General features: G+C 40.2%; 1 protein-coding gene across 4 annotated transcripts in view; it reads right to left on the reverse strand.

Annotated features, from left to right (window-relative positions):
* The window catches only part of GNG2 (G protein subunit gamma 2), a 129,151-nt gene that overhangs the window by 12,505 nt on the left and 99,426 nt on the right, over positions 1-17,220 (reverse strand). For all 4 annotated transcript variants that reach the window (XM_006046340.4, XM_006046341.4, XM_006046342.4 and 1 more), the window contains one exon: positions 10,077-10,190. In XM_006046340.4, the coding sequence (XP_006046402.1) occupies positions 10,077-10,163 (87 nt within the window). In that variant the 5' untranslated portion in view covers positions 10,164-10,190. The remainder of the gene's footprint in view (positions 1-10,076; positions 10,191-17,220) is intronic.

The raw sequence follows: 17,220 nt of genomic DNA on the forward strand, positions 1-17,220 counted from the left end.
CATCCATACACAACCACTGGAGAAACCATAGCCTTGACTAGACTGACCTTTGTTGGCAAAGTAATGTCTCTGCTTTTGAATATGCTGTCTAGGTGGAAGATATTAAAAAGGCCCAAATCATTTTTTTAGCAATAAAAAGCACACTGGATGGAATTAGCACCAATTAGACATTGCAGAAGAAAAGATTAATAATGAACTTGAAGACAATAACAGGAACTCTCCAAAGTGAAGCACAGTGAGGAAACAGACTGAAAACAAACAGAGACCACTGAGCTAGGACACAACATCAGGAGCCTAATAATCATACAACTGGAGTCTGTGAAGGAGAGGAGAACTATAGTGTGTGGAAGAAAGGAAAGAAAAAATAATTGAAGGCATAATCACTGAAAATGTCCAAATTTTATAAAAACTATAAATCCACAGTTTCAAGTAACTCAGTACCCAAGCAAAGAACCATGAATCACACTACACCAATGTACAGCATAATCAAATTGCTTATGTAGTGCTTGAGTAGAAGGATGGAGAGAACAGAAAATAAAACATAATAAATAGCTATGGAGGATGTTAGATGATAGTCTGTTTTATAAGAAAATAAAAAGTACAGCAGGGTAAACTACAAAGAAAAAAATATCTTTATATGCAGAGACTTGGAAGACACCACCTTAATCAAGTAATTAAAGTTCATACCACCAGTGACAATTTGAAATCATGTATCACTGACAGAAGGAAGCAGTGAGATGGATATCCCACCAGTTCCCTGATATTAATGTCAAATTTCTGTTACTTTAATTAAATCATAAAGAAACACCAGGCAAACCAAAATTGAGTGACACTCTATACATCTGTATAATCTTTATAACTGTCAATGTCCTAAGAGTCAGGGACATCTGTGCCTGACAGGACAGGTAAATACCACCCATGATTCGGAACTGGGTTCTTTTGCTAAAAGGGACATTATTGGGATTATCTGAAATACTTCAATGGGGTCTGAGGAGTAGAAGGTGGTGATATATAAATGTATAAATGTTAATTGTACATAATGATTATATTATGAATATGTAAAAGCATGTTTTTACTTATAGGACATGTTAAAGTATCCAGAGGTAACAGGCACCTGTTGGCAACTCTTCTCAAATGGTTCAGGGGAAAACAAAATTCTTTGCATCGTACTTGAAACTCTTCTGTACCTTTGAGGTTATTTCCAGAGTAAAAATACTTTTTCTAAAGAAAAGAGAAATTATAAATACTGAGTATGAACAACTTTCTCAAGAAGTTAAGCTTCAAAGCAGAGCAAACAAATGAGGCAGTTGCTAGAGGACGAAATGAGGGGTTCAGGAGAAGAAATTTAAATTTTATATAAGATGTACAAATAACACTATATTTGAATGATGATGGAAATGATGAAATAAAGAATCAAAACTGGCGATTCAGAATGAGCAGCAAACTGCTGGAGCATGTCCCTGATAAGGGAGATGAGATCTATTGTGCAATGAAGGAATTTCCTTTTGATACGAGCAAGCATCTCCCTGGATTGATAGCTGCTGAAACCCAGCTACCCAGGCACTTCACCCAACTGGACTGGGCCTGAGAATCAGTGAGAAAGGGAAGGAGGGCTCTAGGCAGTCCCAATAAAAACCACCAGATTATAATCTTGGGCTCTGAAAAACAGGAATCTACTCTGGCAGACACCTTTACAGCTCTGAGTAGTAGAAGTTGCCAGTAAGAATAAAAACCAGACCGTAGAATTTAAACTGTAAGTAAGGCTTGAGTAAATTCCATCTTCATTACATCCTGAATCCTGAAACACACCTTAAAATTAACGCTGCAAAGTGCTTGCAACCCACTGACGGGTCATCACTGCCTGTGCCCATGGACAACTGCCTATGTGTTAAGGGTATCAATCGTTCAATCACTCCTTCAGTTGTATTGCCTGCACTATTGGAGCCATCCAGGATTTACAGTTTCAAACTGACTCCTAAAAGGACTTCAAAGATCACACTGTGATGGAGCCTTAGAACGAGAAGTTATCCTGAACATTGAATATTGCCTGTTACAAGCCTGGCAAGACAGCTGAAGGCAAAAGAAACTGTAACACCTCTGGGAAGAGATCATAAAATTTTCACACTAGAGAGACTGACCTGCACTTGTTTAGAGAGATGTTTTTACTCAGGTCAAAAGCTGTTGGCTACAGTAAAGGCTTTATCATTCATTGAACTATCAATATGTAATTCAACTAAGGGAAAATTTAAACATCTAGTTTGATCCTTAGTAAATGCAGAAGTGTCTGTATTCTTCCCTGTGTTTTGGAATTATACTGAGAACACAACAGTCGGTATGCTGAGCAACATTAGGAATGCCAGAAATGGAAAGCAGCAGACCACCATGATGTCCCGTACCACCAAGGTGCCCACATCACTGCTGGTAGTCAGAGGTGAGTCTAAAGGATCTCTCCGTTATGACTGTGGAAAGCACCCGGGATCAAACTTTGTTTGTGATATTAGAGAAAGTAAAATTGTATGAATAATTACCTAGCATTTTGAATTTGTACAATAAAGTGTAAATATTCTAAATAATCTTGCCCTCCCTGTTTGTCCAAGGGGATATTAAACTGATGATACACATCAATAGGATTTTCTTTTAAAAAAGGAAATAAAAGAATTAATTTTCAAAACAGTCATCAGGAAAAGTACATGGTATTTACTCAATTTAATTAAAAAAAAAAAGACATTCAAAATTATCCAGAGTAGTTATATTTTGAAGAAGGAAGTGCTTCCTCTGGCCTGAAAACTAGGTTATTCAGAAAAATTCATTTTCTAGGGATTTTGAATTATCAAGGTTTAGCGGTGGGCTGCCGTCCATGGGGTTGCACAGAGTTGGACACGACTGAAGCAACTTAGCAGCAGCAGCAGCGGTACTGCTTCTCTAGCTCCCACGTACAACGCACAAGGCTAAGAATATACTTGGTGCTTATTACCATTGACACCACAAAAATACAAAGGATCATAAGAGACTACTACAAGCAACTATATGCCAATGAAATGGACAACCTCAAAGAAATGGACAAATGTTTAGAAAAGTACAACCTTCCAAGCCTGAACCAGGAAGCAATAGAAAATATGAACAGACCATTCACAAGCACTGAAATTGGAACTATAATAAAAAATCTTCCAACAAACAAAAGCCCAGGGCCGGATGGCTTCACAGGTGAATTCTATCAAGCATTTAGATACAAGTTAACACTTATCCTTCTCAAACTCTTCCAAAAATTGCAGAGGGAGGAATATCCTCAAACTCATTCTATGAGACCACCATCATTCTGATGTCAAAACCTGACATAATATTACACAAAAAGGGAAATTACAGTCCAGTATCACTTAAGAACATAAATGCAAAAATCCTTGATGGAAAACTAGCAAATAGAATACAATAATACATTAAAAGGATCATACACTACAATCAAGTGAGGTTTACACCAGGGGTGCAAAGTGTATATATACAAATCAATCAATGTGATACACCGTATTAACAAATGAAGAATGATGCAAAAAATTGGGGATGAAAAGGAGGAAAAAACCTATAAAATAGGAATTAGAAAAATCAGCCCTTTAAATCAGAATTCTTTCTAAAATGTAAATTTTGAAATTGTCTTTAATTGAGAAATAGGATGTTTTAAAGAAAAAAATTTTGGAAAAAAAGTTTTGAATTTATTATCTTATAAGCAAATTTCAAATAAATCTGTCATAGCTCCTTTATAAATGAGCTTCAGGGGGTTGATGATTTTTTTAGGGTGTTTGTAAAAATGCCATAAGACATATTAAAGGAGGAAAAGGAACATGAGGAATTAAACTTCTATCTTTATTTAAAAAAAAAGAAAGAATATACTTGGTGCTTAACAAACATCTACTGAATTTTGAAAATTGTACCAACCCTCATAAAAATGAAGTTTTATGCTCAATTATTAATGTATGCCTGGATTCAATTTAAAATTTTTGTTCCACTTTCAGCAAATCAAATAAATTAAGACTGGATATCTTTGAATACAGCCTTTTCCTCTATAAGTTCCAGACATACTATACCTATTTTGTTAACCCTGAAAATAGTCTCAGTTTGGCCTATATGTAAGGTTGAAACTTACTCTTCCTAATAAACTGAATGCAAGAATTTAAAGGAAGAGATGTTAAAACTTTTGATTCAAATGCTGGAGAAGTATTTGAAAAGTCTCAAACCTAGGATGTCTGTCCCCTCTCCAGAAAGAAGCAGAATGTCTAACTGACTTGTGTCTCAGTAAAACTTTCCCTGAAGTTCAGTTCCAATGTATTATGAGTTAATTGTCAGAAAGATGATTTACTTACTAGAAACGTTTACATTTGGTTCAATAATTACACAACTTTGTCAGTTATGAAAATCAGTCTGTTCTTTTCATGTTGAGCTGTTTTCAAAAAGAAGGTATACTATAAATGCTGGCTACTAATATTCATATACTTGACATAAAACAATTTACCTATTTTAAAATGATCAATTCTGCCCTACTTTTTGGCATTTTACTGAACTTTCTCCTATATGATGAGTTTTATTTGTCCAGTGACATCATGCTTGGAATTTCCCAAACCATAAATGTAATTGGAAATGTCATCCAAAATACGGTTCCTAATGTCTCGCTATATGACACATTTAGTACATGAACTTAAAGCTATCCACTAAAAAAAAGTGTTTTCTCATTGCCTGCCTATCTCATCACCAAGAAGTAGACAATAAGGTCTTTGACGTTGAGGACTGTGTAATTTATCTGATGAAGGTAAAATTATTTAGTAAACTGACTAATAAGTAGATTCAGAATGGAAAAGATTCATGAACAAGTGGGAATTTAAGCTGACCTGTAATAGAGGAGTAAGATTCAGATATTGTCCTAGTCCATTTGGGCTGCTCTAATAAAATGCCAAAACCAGGTGGATTGTAAACAACAGTTCTGGAGACTGGAAAGTCTAAGATCAAGGTGCCGGCGATTCAGTGTCTGTTGGGTCTCGATTCCTAGTTCATAGATGCCTATCTTCTTGTTGTAACCTCACAAGGTGGAAAGGGCAAGGGAGTTTGCTGAGCCTCTATATGGGCACTAATTCCATTCCTGAGGGCTCTGCCTGCATGACCCCTAATCACTTCCCAAAGGCCCCATCTCCAAATTCTGCCACATTGGGTGTTAGGATTTTCATGTATGAATATGGGGAGGGACACAAACATTTAGTCTACAATAAATAGGAAAAGAATAGAAAAGACCCTGATGCTGGGAAAGATTGAAGGCAGGAGGAGAAGGGGATGACAGAGGACAAGATGGTTGGATGGCATCAATGACTCAACAGACATAAGTTTGAGCAAGCTCCAGGAGATGGTGAAGGACAGGGAAGCCTGGCATGCTGCAGTCCATGGGGTTGCAAAGAGTCGGGCATGACTGAGCAATTGAACAACAACAAATAGGAAAAGAATAAGGGGAAGGGTGTTCTCACTGAGGGATTCAGAATAACCAGAGAGACGGTAATCTGCACAGCATATTCTTTAGACAGTGAAGAATGCCAGTTGGAAAGGTCTATTGGAACCATTTGGGAGAAATGAGAAATAACTTTGGCATTTATATGTGAGGCCAATATAAGGAGCATCCAATTAGTTAAGAGGCAATCATTTCACCCATGCTCCTGGCCTTGGCTTTATTTTGCACTTACATGTATATTATTCATGATGCCAACAATGCCATGCATTAAAGGGCTCCCTTTCAGCTTATGATTCTCACCCCTCCTTAACTACCCTTCCCATGCTTATGGGTGGGTGGGTTCCTGGGAGCCCTGTTTGTGCAATGTGCTGTAATTCGAGCATTAGTTGGTTGAAGCTGCAGATGGCTCATCCTTGGTAGAGCAAATGTACCACTCTAGGCAGTGAGACTTTCTTCATGGAGCTGAAAGTGTGATGTGTGATCCTGGGAGTTGTGGGCAGCCATTTTGTGTCCACCACATGCAACAGGCAGCTGAGAAATCTATTCCTCCCAGGAAAGGAAAGAGGCTGAGAGAAGCAGAGACATCCCAGAGCACCCACAGCTCCTGCTGGCCTCTCAATTCTGACTCCCGATGCTCACTCAGCTACATTTCTGCTCTCAGATTCTGAGACGCCTTGTATTTTTTATCATCAATCCCTTCTTTCTGCTTAAGACAGCTTGGGTTAGGTTTCTATAATTAGAAACCCAGAGTCCTAATATAGTGACGAATAAATAGATTCACTGAAGTCTTACTGTCCTTTGCTTTCACACATGCTCTCTTGACTTGCACTCTCAGGACAAGCTTTCTTTCACCGGCCTTTGCTCAACAGCAGCATATCTTGTTGTTTCATACATCTGAGTGTCATAGTCTCCAAAACCTCTCTCTGCCCCTTTCCCCAGAGCCCATCCCAGCTTTCTTTGGCTTCTCTTTCCTTTCTGTCCTTGAATGAAATGCTAACGAAGAAACACAGAGAGGCTGGGAGTATAATTTATATATGCCTGAGGCTTATGAACAGATAATGGGTTCATTAGCTCAAATCTCCCAGGATCTGCGATACAAAGGGATAGGAAACATGGAGCCTTAAAAAGGAATATGCTCTTCAGACCTTCTCATGGTAAGGCTACTCTAGGCAGCCAAGGATGTTCTGGAGGCCACAGGAGGGATAAGACCACCCTTGTGGAAGGGACCCTGGACACCCCCAGTGTCAGCTGGGCCCCTTTTCCTTGCTCCCTATTGCCTCAGCTACACTAGGCTCTGCCAGAGGGACATCAAGCCACTGCAGCCTTTATAGCTCGAAGAGGCCGCTGCTGTGATTCGAAAAATCACAAACCTGGGATCTTCAAAGAGAAGCGCCTTCTTGCTGACAGGATCATGCATGGAAAGTAGGTGGAGAAACCTGAACACTCAAAACTCTGAAAGGGACTCTGAAAGGCAGGTAAACTAGTCCTAAACCAGTGGCAGTTTTATTCCAAGAGCTAAACTAAAAATAACCTGACACTTCACCATAGCATGCCTGCCTGGCTCTGATGTGCAGAACAAATGCTGAAATATAGGCTGCCGCTGTTATTTCCAACAATTTTAGGTCCAATCATGTCAAGAGGAATTGAGAGATTTGAAAGTTACAATCAGCTAGGAAGGCAATCACTCATTGTTCAGTTTATTAGGCCAATGCTTTATGTCTCAAAGAGATACTGATTTATTTGGTCTCTTCACAAGTAGTATACCAAGGTGATCAGGGTGAGGTATTGGCTTCATTTTGATGACACTTGGTAATTATGCTTTTTGGATGTCTTACTTGTATCAGTAATAGGTCTTGTTCATTTTTTTTGGTAACCCTTTATTAGACTAGGAGATCCTTGAGAGCAAGAATCATTTCTTCATCTTTATCCAGCTCTATATCTCTAAGACCTAACAAGGCCTGGCAATTTAGAAAGCTCTCACTAAAATATGTATTGGATAAAGGAATAAATAATAGAAAAATAGCAAAAGTCCACTCTTATGATGAAGGTCTTGGAAAGCATTTTTAGATGCTGGGAGGGATAGGGGGCAGGAGGAAAAGGGGACGACAGAGGATGAGATGGCTGGATGGCATCACCAACTTGATGGACATGAGTTTGAGTGAACTCTGGGAGATGGTGATGGACAGGGAGGCCTGGTGTGCTTCGATTCATGGGGTTGCAAAGTGTCAGACACGACTGAGCGACTGAACTGAACTGAATGATTGAGTCTTCAAGGAGTCATGGGAGTTGGGAAAGCAGAAATGCAAACAGGAGGAGACTGAATGTTCCAGCCATTTGAAATTCCCATCAAAGAAATTAAGAATGGTTCAATATGGCATGGGGGTGAGGGGAAGGGACCAAAGCTGAAAAGAGAGGCAGGGGCCAGAAGGACCTTACACACACCCTGCTGAAGAATTTGAATTTCAAGTTCCAGGTGATAGGAGTCATGAAAAGATGTTCAATAGGAGAGGAACCTAATGAGCTTTTCTTGCAGCAGTGGTCTTTGGCAGCCACATGGAGGGTAAGTGATGGTGGGGATGGACTGGGGTCGAGAAGGGATTGCAGAGGTCAGCAATCACTCCCTTGCAGCTAAGTGCACTATGCAGTCAGTAATTCAGGTGAGAGGTGATGATGGTCTGACCTACGGCTGAAAAGGTCTGTTTCTGCCCTGTTCCTCCCACTGTCAGCTTCTCATACCACCTACACCATCACATCCTGCTTCAGGACTTGGGCCTGGGGATGCTGAGTTGTACCAGAAAATGCCAACCATATTGGGGCTTGGCAAACACTTTCATCTTCACTGGGCCACCCCAAAAGGCAAAGTGGCATTTTCCAGAGGCCCACACACAGAACATCTCCCAGCAGGGGAAAAAAAAAAAAAAAGAGCTGAATGACTCTTTCTGGTGCCACAATCTTTGCGTGACCTCACTCCTCCCAGCAGGTACTATGCCCACTTGCCACACTGTACTTTTTTAAGAAAGGAAATAAAAAAGAACAGGTAAAGGGGAAAATGGAGAAGAGGAAGGTGGTAAAGGTGCAAAATAGATGTTAAGGACCCTTTATCACATTATAAATAAAGAAAAATTAAAGCAATTGCAAGAAAGAAGCTGTTTACATTTTGTGGCTCATTACCAGGATTCAAATTGTATAAAGGAGATTAAGGATAGATGGGATGGTTATTTGCTCAGCTTACCTACAGAGGAAAATAAGCTCTCCCTTCAGACTCTAGCACAGACCTGACGGGAGTAAAAAGGAGCAAACCTCTTCCCGTGGGACCATGGTTCTCTACCTTAGCTATACATTAAAACTAACTGATAATGTAAATAAAAAATTACTGTTGTCTGAATCATAGATCCTAATTTAACTGGTCTACACTGTGGTCTTAGAAATGGTTCTTTTTATAGAATTCCCTGGGTGATTTGAATGTATAGGTGGGCTGAGAATCATTCCTCTAGACCAGGGTTCAGCAAAGTTTTTCTCTAAAAGGCCAGAGAGTAAAAGTTTTAGGCTTTCTGAGCCAAGTGTCATCTGTTGCAACTATTCTACCCTGCTGTTGTAGCAGCAAAGGAGCCACAGACAAGATGTAAGTGAGTGTATGGGGCTGTGTGCTAATAAAGCTTTATTGACAAAAACAGACAGTGGGCTGGATTTGGCTCATGAGCCATAATTTATTGACCCTTACTCTAGAAGCACATTCCAAAGGAGGGCTGGATTGTTCAGGTTCCTAAGGCAGGTATGGACAAATCTTCCAGTTTAAAAAAGGCATTTGGAAAGCTGTTCTAATTTTAATAAAATGAAATACACTGCTGAGTTCCATGTCATAAAATGCTCAGGTCTTCTGAGGAAGTGAAGCTTTGATGGTTGGCAAAAATTTACTGCCTGTGGTAGCTATCTATGTGGGTTAATTTACATTGAAAATCTGCCAACAAAAGGTTTCTATTTAAAGTCCTGGCTCAATATGTTAGGTCCAACTTAAGGCAAAGCTATCAGGTTAGATCTGGGGAGTGAGAGAAAGAAATAAGTAGATTACTATCTTCCATGAAACCTTTATGCTATTTGACTTCTCAGGGAGACCATGTGTGGTTTTTGTGTTCTGAAGGAAAAAATCCAAGAGTATAAAAGAGAAAAAAAGTAAAAATAAAAATGGTGTATAGAAGGGCTAGACCTGAAGATAGACACTAAAAATTAGAACATACATCAGGATAGAAAAAATTAAACCCAAGTGAGAAGGACTTCTTTACAAGGTCAGGGAAGTGAACTGGTCGATTGCTATGTTTTGTGGCTTCTCCAAATCCTTTGGCTAGAATTCAGCCATGAGCCTATGTTCTGCTTTGAAGTTTACTCAGCGAACTAGCTTTAATTTATACTATCATTTTCTTCTGGAAAATTCCAGAGAGGGCAAAGGCACATTAGAAAATGAACTTTTGCCTAACTATTAAGTTTCTCTCCCACCATCTTTGGTTTCATCACTCTCCATAGAAGAGTAGTCAAATGACACCTGGCTACAAGTCATACTCCTGACAAGGCCAGCTGAGCCTGTGTGTGACGCCATGCTCACCTTTATCCTATCGATGTTGGCTTCCATCTTCAGCTGTTCTACCAGTTTCCTGGCTTGTGCTATGCTGGCGGTGTTGTTGCTGGCCATTGGAATGCTGGGTGGGTTTCAGATACACTAGGAAAGAACACAAGGAGGAAAAATACATCAGAGAAATTACCAGCTGCCAAATGTGTGGGTTCACCATAACTGGGAGATCCCAAAAGAAAGAGTGCAGTCAGGCCAGGCTTCTCCAGCCATCTACATCCCCAACCCAGCACTGTGTCTGACAGGCAGGCAGACCAGAGAGATGAGGATTGTTTTTCCTTCTCCCTATTTCTCCCCCTTCCATTCTTTCTTCAGGGGGAATCATTAAATCAGCTAAGACGAACTGCCACTTGAAGAAAGCAAGTTATCAAATTTATCTTAATTTATGAAATTTATTATAGAAGGGGATGACAGAGGATGAGATGGTTGGATGGCATCACCGACTCAATGGACATGAGTTTGAGTAAGCTTCCAGAGTTGGTGATGGACAGGGAAGCCTGGCGTGCTGTAGTCCATGGGGTCGCAGAGTCTGACATGACTGAGCGACTGAACTGAACTGAATTTATGAAATAAGTTTATGAAATAAATTCAAAACGGTAAGGGTGACAGTATGCATAATTATTGTTGTCATTTATTGGGCATTGCTATTGTTAGATATTGGAGAAGGAAATGGCAACCCACTCCAGTACTGTTGCCTGGAGAATCCCATGGATGGAGGAGCCTGGTGGGCTACAGTCCATAGGGTCGCAAAGAGTAGGACACGACTGAGTGAATCCTTAATATTGTTAGATATTGCTTTAGAGAGTGGAGTTCTGTACCTATGTAGATGGTGAGATGGGTTCTTTGTCTCTGGCTCTGCCAGACCTCTTTCCATCCTTGCCCCCCACCCCCTTCAAATCCTATCCCAATTTCATTTCTTTTCTAATTATTTCTTGACCCCTCCCATCTCACTTTATTCTTGCCGTTCACCTCAGAAAGTATCCTATTCTATTTTCAGTGCCCACTTCCCCCATATTGTGATCAGGTCTTCCTCCATGTCAAGGTGCCATATGCTATTTCTGGACTGTCTGTGTAAATTTGCCCTTTAGGTCACTGAAGCAATGTCTGAGAGCTGCAATTTAACTAGAGTGCATGACCCCATAAATGAGAAGCATTAAACGCTGCTTTAGTCAACACCAGTTGAGTCTCGTTCGGAAGATATTATATTAAAAACCACCACTTCCACTAGCTTTGGGGAATATTTTTATCTAGGGATAAAGTAGGCTCAGGCTACAATTTCAAAAAGGAAAGAAGACACATAGAAAACCTGTAGAAAGAAAAATAATCCATAATAAATTCAGTACATAGGTTTTTACATATTCATGAAAATCAGGAAACAATTTTTATTTAATTACCAAAAAAGCAAAAGTCTACAAATTATTTTCTTTGGTTTTTATTTCTTGATATCTAGTTCTTCAAGACAACAGAAATAATTAGACAGAACTCTCTGTGGACAAAGAGGTCCCTGCATAGAGAATGTTATTTTATAAAGAATACTGCAAATGCCAACCCAACAGCACACAGTATAAATTGGAAGATAGTTAACTGTTTCAGGGGCTTCCCTAGTGGCTCAGATGGTAAAGAGCCTGCCTGCAATGCAGGAGACCTGGGTTTGATCCCTGGGTCAGGAAGATCCCCTGGAGAAGGGAATGGCAACCCACTCCAGTATTCTTGCCTGGAGAATTCCATGGACAGAGGAGCCTGGTGGGCTACAGTCCATGGGGTCCCAAAGAGCTGAACATGACTGAGTGACTAACACTTTTAACTGTTCTCTAAATTTATTTTCAAAGGCTTTGAGACAATAAAATGGGAAGGAAGGCTGAAAGAATTTGAAGCGGAAGATTTCTGAACTCTAGGTTCAAATGCTTGAAGATCAAGGGAGGGATATTGCATATAAAAACAAACAAACAAAAGGGAGGCTTTAACAACAACAATGATTTCATCAGCATGGTTAGGGATGGAATCATTTAAATATAATTTAACCCACAGGTAAATTATATGCCCCAAATCAAACAAATATCTTACAGCCTCATAAAACTTCACAGGGCCAATCAAAAGAAAGTGAAAGTCGCTCTGTCGTGTCTGACTCTTTGTGATCCCATGGACTATACAGTTCATGGAATTCTCCAGGCCAGAATACTGGAGTGGGTAGCCTTTCCCTTCTCCAGGGAATCTTCCCAACCCAGGGATCAAACTCAATCATCTAGTAGCATAGCATAACTCTTCCATTCACCCAAAGATGGAAGGAGCCACGATCTACAGGACCATGGAAACTGCTCTGGGAAGTTAATATTTCCTCCAAATTAGAATTTATCACACTAGGATACAGACTATCACAGAATTTCCAAATCGTCATTGGACCTGAGGGAGCTATGAGACTGGTCAGCTATGATGCTGGCTTTCAGTCTAAACCAGATCACACAGTAACTTGTGGCAGATCCCACAAGTCTCTGGAAGTCTCTGGTATTGGAAGAGCTTGCTTCCAATACCACTTTTCCTTGTCTTCATCAGTGATAACAATTTTTTTCTTTTTAACAAAGACCACAAGAACCCTGAATTTTAGTTGAATATATTTTGCTGAAAAATACACTCCCAGGTTCCCTTGCAGCTTGATACGGTTATTTGACTATGTTACAGCCACTGAGACGTAAGCAGAAGTGTCCCTGAAGGAAAGGGTGCTCTGTGCCTCCCCTTCCTCTTGCTGCTGGCCTAGAAGGTAGTCGTGTTCAGTACAGGGTTCTACCTTGAACCTATGGCCTAACACTCCAGGATGAGCAGGAAAGGATGGTCCTTACTGATACTGTAGAGCCGCCACGTCAGCTGTGAACTGGCTGCCATCTACGTGAACAGAAATAAGCACCTATCTTGTTTACACCACTATTATTAAGGGTTTCTCTGCTGTTAGCTGACAGATCTGCCATTAACTGATTAAATGATCCATTATTTTCATTTGAGTATCCAGGAAAAGTCTATGTCCTAATGCCTGTTTATGTTCCCTGGAATAGGCATAGCTGTCCTTAGGAGGCTGAGATGGAAAGCGTGTGAATTTTCTATTGCTGTTGTAACATATTACTGTAAATTTAGTATTACTAGCTTAAAGAATAAAAATTTATTATCTTACAGTTCTGGAGGTTAGAAGTCTGAAATAGTCCCACTAACCTAAAATCAAGATATTGGCAGATATTCCTTCTGGAGGTCTAAGGGAAAATGTTTCCTTTCCTATTCTAGCTTCTAAAGATTGCTGACATTCCTTGGCTCTTGGCTTTTTTCTTCATTTTCAAAACCAACAAAAGTGAGTTGACTCCTTTTGATTCTTTATCACTCCGAGCTCTTCTGTAGTCACCTCGCTTTTTGATTCTCCTCTGCCTCCTTCTTCCACTTTTAAGAACCATTGTAACCACACTGGATCTACTCTGATAATACAGGATAATCTCCTTATCGTTAGGTCAGCTGATTAGCAACCTTAATTCCATTTGAACCTCAAATCCCCTTTGACATGTAACACAACAATCTGCAGGTTCCAGGTACAGGGACACAGACATTTTGGGGGGCCTTTATTCTATCTACCATGGAAGGAGACCTTTGTGCAGGTAGAGAAGTAAAGTGGGAAGGTGGAGTGTTGAGATAGGAAAAGAAGAGGGATGAGACAGGACACAAGTCTAGAAATGCAGGGGAAAGAATACATAAAACCTAAATGGTCTTGAAACCATTTACCTCAGATTGGGACTTGAACCCATGTGCCAGGATTTGAATCTAGCCAAAACTTAGTTTCGGACTCAAACCCACATGGCCAGGACTCAAATCCAGCTAAAACCCTGCTTGGGATTTGAACTCATGATCTTTTAATTACAACACACTTACCTGATGTCTGAACTTACTGAGGCTCAGGTTGTTTATGTCTCAGAGCAGAAGGAATTCAGTGAGAGGCAAAGTGACAGGCAAGAAGTAGATTTACTAATATAGGATGCTTGTAAGAGATGCCAATGGGCAGGCAAGGGACCTCTGAGTGGGTTACAATTTATAATGAAAAAGGGTCTTTCCCCCTTTTTCAAGTAGACATAGATGCAGACATAAGGCATATATCACTAGCTCCTCCTTCATATTAGGCAGGAAAGTGCCTGACCCTATGAGGTCAGGGGCTTCCCAGGGGGTGCCAACGGTAAAGAACCCGCCTGCCAATGCAGGCAGGAGACATAAGAGATGCAGGTTCCATCCCTGGGTCAGGAAGATCCCCCTGGATGAGGGCACGTCAACCCACTTCAGTATTCTTGTCTGGAGAATCCCATGGACAGAGGAACTGGGCAGGCTACAGTTCTGCTGCTAAGTCACTTCAGTCATGTCTGCTTCAGTACATAGGGTTGCAAAGAATCACACGACTGACGCAACTGAGCACGCATGCACTATGAGGTCTAGAACTGTGGTATGCAGGAAAGGTGGTAACATTTTTCTTCCATCTAATGGCCTGGGGCATATATTGTGGTTTTGCTCATGGTTTTATACTTAAGCAAGCCTGCTTCATTGAACAATGTTCCAGAAGGTTTCTCAAGCGATCATTAACTTACAGTGGCCTCCTAAAGTTTCCTAGGTTTCCTTCTCTATCTATAGTCTCCTACCAGGACTTCTACAACTACCTGTATAACTATGCTATTCTATCCCTATCAGTCTTAAGAAAAAAAGGGGACAAATGGTTTGGTTTGTGCTTTTAGTTTTAGAAAGATCCTGTATATTTTTGTTTTACCATATGACCCCCCCAAAATTTAGAGCCACTTTTAGAATCACTTAGTGTATTTTCTTCTTTTTCACCTTCAGCTGCTTTCCCACAAAAGCAATGAAGAAATCCCCCTCACAAAAACCGAAAGAACTAGAGAGTCCCAGACCAGTGTTCCAAAGAAGTATGTAATATTGAGATTTATAAGAAATATATTTGGTCTTTGATCTGTTCTTGGCTCAGAGCTCCTAAAACCCTTGTAATCTCCTATGGTAATAGGAATAAAGGTCTTTTGTTATGTTAATGAGGTGACTTTCAGAAAGCTCTTAAGCAACCTGGGTATGGCAGTGGGGGTGGGGGTGGGGGCGGGGGCAGAGGCTGTTTGCTAGGAGAACCAACCATGTAATTAGAGGGTTGGAACTTTCAGTACCTATCCCCTCAACCCCAACTTCCTGGAGGGGAGAAAGGTTGGAGGTAGAACCAATAGCCAGTGGCCAATGATTTAATTAATTGTGACTGTATAAAGGAGGCTCCATAAAGACTCAAAAGGACACAGTGTGGAGAGCTTCCTGATTGATGAATTCGTTATGATCCTGGACAAGCGGTCTACCTAGAGAGGGTACTAGAGCTCTGCACACTGTCCCCACATCTTGCCCTTTCATCTGGCTGTTTCTGAGTTACATTCTTTTATAATTAACTGGTAACCTAGTATATAAAATGTTTCTCTGAGTTATGTAATAGTAAATTAATCAAATCCAAGTACTTTATATTTTCAAATATTTTGTTAAGAGATTTTTGCATCAGTCTTTATGAGATTATTGCTCTCTTCAGCTTTGCTTTTCTTTTTCTTTATTCCTTCTTTCTTTCTCCCTCTCTCTCTCCTTTTTTATCCTCCTACCTCTCCTTAGCTTTGGTGTCAGGATAATGTTGCTGCTGCTGCTAAGTCGCTTCAGTCTTGTCCGACTCTGTGCGACCCCATAGACAGCAGCCTACCAGGCTCCCTCATCCCTGGGATTCTCCAGGCAAGAACACTGGAGTGGGTTGCCATTTCCTTCTCCAATGCATGAAAGTGAAAAGTGAAAGTGAAGTCGCTCAGTTGCGTCCAACTCTTAGTGACCCCGAGGACTGCAGCTTACCAGGCTCCTCCGTCCATGGGATTTTCCAGGCAAGAGTACTGGAGTCAGGATAATGCTTGCCTCTTAAAATGAACTGGGAAGAGTTACATCCTCTTCTATTTTCTGGAGGGTATTATGTAATACTGCTGCTGCTAAGTTGCTTCAGTCGTGTCTGACTCTGTGTGACCCCATAGACGGCAGCCCCCCATCCCTGGGATTCTCCAGGCAAGAACACTGGAGTGGGCTGCCATTTCCTTTTTCCAATGCTAGTGCATGCCAAATATTTTGATAGAAACCATTGATGACATCATCTTGTATCACCAAAACCAAGGAGGAGGTCATGGGAACCTCTGATTTATAGCCAGGTAGGGGGAGTGGGGAGAAGGCAGTCTTGTGGGATTCAACCTTTAACCTATGGAACCAGATGCTGTCCCTGGGCAGACAGTGTGAGAATTAAAGAATTAAGTTAAATTGCAGGACAGTCAACTGCATGAGAGGATTGCTGTTTGGTGTGAAGGGTACCTGCATGTCAACATACAGTTCAGATCTCAATTGCAAGCCCAGGTTGTACTTCTGACTGACTGGCTATAATTTTTTTGAGTATATACCTAGTATACATCCAATAAAGTTGTTGGATCATTGGGTAAGCTTATTTTAATTTTTTGAGGGACAGCAATACTGTTTTCCACAACAGCAGTGCCATTTTACATTATCACTAAAAGTACATAAGGGTTCCAGTTTCTCCTCATCCTCATAAACACTTTATTATCTTTTTTTTTTTTTGAAAGTAGACATCCTAATAGTGTGAGGTAGTATCTCATGCAGTTTGATTTGCATTTCAATGATTAGTGATGTTGAGCACCTTTTCATGTGTTCATTGGCCATTTGGGTATCTTTTTTGGAAAAATGTCTATTCAAGCCTTTTGCCCATTTTATAATAAAGTCAGGTTTGCTACTATTGAACTTTAGGAGTTTTCTATATATTCTGGATATTAACCTCTAATTAGACATATGGTTTGGAAATAGTGTACTGTGATGCATAAAAGTTTTTAATTTTTGTGAAGTCCAATTTTTCTATTTTTTCTTTTGTTGCCTATGTCTTTGATGTTACAGCCAGGAAATCACTGCCAACTCCATTGCTGTGAAGGTTATGCTCCATTTTGTTTTGAAGGAGAGAAGAATATACTAACCTCAGAATATATCACGATGGTATATTGATGATATTGAATTAAAGTTATTTAAGAAAACAGTCATGAAA

Source organism: Bubalus bubalis, chromosome 11, assembly GCF_019923935.1.
Source record: "Bubalus bubalis isolate 160015118507 breed Murrah chromosome 11, NDDB_SH_1, whole genome shotgun sequence".
In the NCBI taxonomy this organism is placed as follows: Eukaryota; Metazoa; Chordata; class Mammalia; order Artiodactyla; family Bovidae; genus Bubalus; species Bubalus bubalis.